Raw genomic sequence first — 4,907 nt, forward strand, 5'->3', positions numbered from 1 at the left:
ATTGAGGTTACCTTGGTGTTGTGCAATCACTTTGATGTCCATGACAACAGCACCTTCATAAAAAACAAAGTAAAACTGATTGTAAGATTAAAACATTCAATGACTTACAGTACATGGGTCCAAATGATCTCAATCATGCACTAAAATTCCTATACTCACCTGAGATTGTCTTCCGCTCCACCATCTTAATTAGTCTCTCCACAACTTCAATTGTAAAGGAAAGGGCAAAAATCAAATACAAGACTAACACAACCTCGTTGAAAGTGGGAATGTAAATGAGTACCATACGGAATAACAAAAAGGGATGAAGCCTAAACTTTTGGGCTGGTATCACCTATCAACAGACCTGAAAACAAAATCAGTTTCTAAATAATGACTTCATGAAACTGAAAATCATTAAAGTAAACACAAATTAAGTAACAACCAACCTTAATTCAAAAGCCTGCAAATATAAAATTGCCACATGAACAAATGAAGTACAACTTGCTGCAAAAATAATAAAGTGTAAAAACAATCTCAAAAACTTCTCTGTAATTAAGTAGTTAAGCTGCTCAATTTAGTTAACTACATAAACAATCCAACAATGAATTTACCGTCCTTCTCCTTCTCTTTCACATTTCCATCTCCTCAACAACGGTCCGGCAGAGGTTGCTTCTAATCAACAAACTATATAAAATCATAATAATAAAAAAATAAGCATAAAATCTATATATTCTGCTTGGATTGCTAGAGTAATAATATGAAAGTTGAAATAAAAACAGAGGATCAAGAAACATAGGAGCATCAAAAATTACTAACATGGGTGAATAAATCAACAAAACAGCTTGTGAAAGACAAAAACTACAAACATATCAAAATCAGTCTACTCGTAATCACATGATACAACAAAGCAAGCATCTGAATAAACAATAACAAAGGAAAGGCAAAATCAAAAGCTACAAACAAAGTTATTAATATATTTTCATATATATACAATAATAAAAACATTATTACAACATACCAGTGTCACCGATTAACAGGAGCTTATACAAAAGGGTTCATCGAGTACGATAAGAAACCCTAGGAGATCTGCTTCGTCTTCTGAGGGTATAAAAGGGTTCATCATGTTCAGTATGAGAAAATAGATAAAACGAAATAAAATTTCTGAATGAAAAAAATAGATCTTACATGATTATTATGTTCTTCAACTACTCGACGGTACATGATTTAGGGTTTCAAACGCAGATGTATCCAATAGAAGTAACCTCTGCCAGACGTTGTTGAGGAGATGAAAATGTGAAGACGGAGAATGATGAACATCAGAGAGAAAGGGGATCTTGTATGGAAATTTGAAGGAGAAGAATGAAATAGGGTTTGTGAAAATGTGAGAATAAAGGGCAGTGGTTACTGTTAGGCGGGAAAAGGGGAAAAACGATGCCCTAATTAAGTGACACGTGGCCCAAATTACTTTCATTTATTATATATAATAGATGAGAATGCGAATTAGTATTGCTATTGAATGGTGAAATATTATTGATTCTCTTGATAATTAATATGCATTTTGAAATCTAATTAATATTTGAAATTGTCGTTCAAAAATATTAATATTTGATATGTGCAAGTTAAATAAGTTAAATATAACTTAGAAATTCAAGGAGAGAGAAATAAATCTATTGGGTATCACACTTTACTTTAGTTAATATAGATTAGGGTGTGAATGGAAAATAGATGAGGGTGTATGGAGAAAAACCCAACTTAAAATAGGATAATAAAGAGACTGACGACTGAACTTCTTACCTCAAGGACACGATGAGTATGTTTAACATTAGAACAGCTATTAGATGATAATAATACATGAAACTTAATATCGTTTTCTCCTTCTATTTTGTTATTTTTGATTTTTTTAGAACGACTTTTATTTTTGGTTTATCATTTTCTTTATAATAGTTGTTATTATTATTATTAGTCAAATTGGATTTAAATAATCTTAACTTTCTCAATTTGGTCGATAATAATCTCAACTCAGTTTTTTTTTTTTTTTTGAAAGGTAAATTTTATTAACACAAGGCGGACTGAACAAAAAACAGAAACGCACCTCAACCCGATTACATCATGTACAAAGGAAAACTATACCACTCTCTCCAACTAAGGTTACTAGACGAGGATCTACTTTTAAGCCAAAGAAAACTAAGGGATTTAACCTCCCCAAAGATCTCATCCACATTACTGCTCCCATCCGAAAAAATCTTCGCGTTCCTCATTTTCCAAAGGCACCAACATGTAACAATGATCAGGCCTTGAACAATCTCCTTTGTTTTTTTGTCCCCATTAATTCCTTTATGCAAATCAGTAAGATCAGTCAAGGAAAAGGCAAAAATTGGAAGAATTTTCACCCACTCGCTGAACCAACACCACACCCGATGAGCCGTGATACAAGCAGTAAAAAGGTGTTCAACAGATTCCATATCTTCGTGACATAGAATGCACAAATCCGAGTCAACCGAGATATTCCTTCTCACCAAAGCGTATTTAGTCGGGATCCTGTTCATGACCGCCCTCCACAAAAATAAATTACATTTTGAAGGTACTCACCTTGTTCCTTTAGCCGAGAACCTGCAAACTGGCAGCTTCAGATCTAGAGTCATTTCCTTGAATGACGAAGTCGTGAACAATCCAGAGGCGGATGGCAACCACTTCCATTTGTCACTATCAGACGAAAGAGAAATGTCAGCCAACATAACCAAACATCCATCAAGTTTCGCTACTTCAACCGAGGATGTCGGAAGCCTAGACGAATCCCACGAAAACGAAACTGTCTCTCCATTTGCTGAAATACAACATCTGTTCCTTTCGAGAGCAAATAAAGCCGGCCAAAGAAACGTTAAAGGCCCGGTTCCCACCCAATGATCAATCCAAAACCGAGTGTTTCATCCGTCCCCCACCATGCCTTTAAAATAACTATTTAACCCCTTACCTTTTAAACGAACTTTGGAGAGCATGCTTACAATATTTTTCCACACCCCGGGCAACGTGGGGTTCGCGGGCAACAACGACCACTTCCTAGACTTACCGTGACAAACCAAGACTACTCTCCTCCATAGGCTATCAACTTCAACCTTAAATCTCCACGCCCATTTAGAGAGGAGTGCTTCATTAACCAATTTCAGCTTACAAAAGCCTAAGCCATCGAATTTCTTTGGAAGAGTAATTTTGTCCAAGCCACCCAGTTAGTTTTTCTAACCTCTTCCGAGCCTCCCCATAAAAAGTTCCTCATAAGGGATTCTAACTTGTTAATAACATTCACCGGCGCCTTGAAAATAGAAAAATAGTAGATAGGAAGATTCTCAAGAACATATTTAATCAAAACCACCTGACCTCCAATAGAGAGCAAGTTTGCCTTCCACGAAGAAAGACGGTTTTTGAATAAGTTAACAATAGGGTCCTAACTACTAATCCTATTCATGTTTGCCCCTAAAGGGATCCCCAAGTAGGAGAACAGGGTTGTCCTTATCTTGCACCCCATGATCGAAGCCAAACTAACCACGTCATCCTCTAACCCCAACACCAAAGAGATTAGACTTATGCATGTTAATTTTCAAACCAGAGCAAGCGTGAAAAACCCTCAGAATCCTCGTAACCAAAAGAAAATTCTCCTTATCCCACTCCCCCAAAACAAGAGCGTCGTCCGCATAAACAAGATGAGAGACCACCGGTCCCCCATTCGGGAGTTTCACTCCCTTAAATCTCCCCACTTCACAAGCTTTAGACACTAAACAAAACAAGGCTTCTATCACAATAAGGAAAAGGAAAGGTGAAAGGGGGTCACCTTGATGGAGGCCTTTCTGACATTGGAATTCAAAAGTCGGGGACCCATTTACCAACACCGAGGCCTCACGGAACCCAACACGCCTTCAACCCATTTACACCACACACGCGGGAACCCCATTTGCTCCATCACCTCCAAAATGAACCCCCAATTCACATTATCGTAAGCTTTTTCAAAGTCAATCTTGAAGACGAAAGCTTGTTTACCCGATTTTTTGAGCCACGATCATATCTCACTAAGCACCAAAGGGCTATCAAGGATATATCTATCTTTAACAAACGCCGATTGGGTCTCAGATATAATATTTCGAATAAATTTCTTCACACGATTCGCCAAAATCTTCGATATAACTTTGCTAATAATCCCAATTAGATTAATGGACAGGTAGTCGTTCAACCCAATCGGGTCCTTAACCTTCGGAATAAGAGTTATAAAAGACGTGTTGCAACTCTTGTCAATGGAGCCCGAAATATAAAAGTGGGATAACACCTCCTTGAAATCTTCTTCGAAAAAACTCCAGAAATGTTTCACGAACTTAAATTAAAGCCATCCGGCCCAAGAGCCTTATCCGACCCACATTCTAAAACTGCCTCCTTGATTTCCTTAGCCGTAAAGATCCCCGATAGAAGATTCGCCCCCGCTTCCGTTAATCTCTTCACTCCCGGGCAAAGCAAAGAAGGCCTAGAATGAACTTTCTCCTCAAAATGGTTTCTAAAGAAGCCAAGAACCTCTTTCTTTATAATTTTTGGCTTATCCACCCAAACCCCATCAATGAGCAACCCTGGAATACCATTAGCACTTTTCCTGTTGTTAATGAGTCTATGAAAAAAGGCGGTATTCTCGTCACCATCCATGGCCCATCTACACCGCGACTTCTATTTCAGGTACATTGCCTTCAATCAATCTCTCTCACAAATATTCTTAAAGCACTCTTCTTTGATCCAAACCTCTTCTTCAGATAACTCCCTTTCTTCGCATAATTTATCTAAAGTTCCCAGCTCTTCTTTATCCCTAATATCATCTTCTTTATCTTTGGCACACCTCTCATTTCTCCATTCTTTAATAATATTCCTTAAATGTCTAAATTTGTTAGCCAGAATGA

General features: G+C 37.4%; 1 protein-coding gene across 1 annotated transcript; it reads right to left on the reverse strand.

Moving 5' to 3' along the window:
* Positions 1-4,030: 4,030 nt before the first annotated feature.
* On the reverse strand, positions 4,031-4,659 carry LOC110870490. The gene is made up of 2 exons (XM_022119667.1): positions 4,383-4,659; positions 4,031-4,305 (listed from the first exon to the last, which is right to left on the reverse strand). Exons 1-2 carry the CDS (start codon positions 4,657-4,659, stop codon positions 4,031-4,033), a joined length of 552 nt encoding a protein of 183 aa, XP_021975359.1.
* Between the last annotated feature and the right edge of the window lie 248 nt (positions 4,660-4,907).

The sequence above is a fragment of the Helianthus annuus genome, chromosome 8 (assembly GCF_002127325.2).
Source record: "Helianthus annuus cultivar XRQ/B chromosome 8, HanXRQr2.0-SUNRISE, whole genome shotgun sequence".
In the NCBI taxonomy this organism is placed as follows: domain Eukaryota; kingdom Viridiplantae; phylum Streptophyta; class Magnoliopsida; order Asterales; family Asteraceae; genus Helianthus; species Helianthus annuus.

Bases quoted from the DNA above. Each gene is read 5' to 3' on its own strand.
- LOC110870490 (XM_022119667.1), bottom strand. From the start codon at position 4,659: ATGGATGGTGACGAGAATACCGCCTTTTTTCATAGACTCATTAACAAC. The intron at 4,306-4,382 runs GTGGGTCGGATA...TTTTCGAAGAAG, and splicing joins CAAGGAGGCAGTTTTAGAAT to ATTTCAAGGAGGTGTTATCC.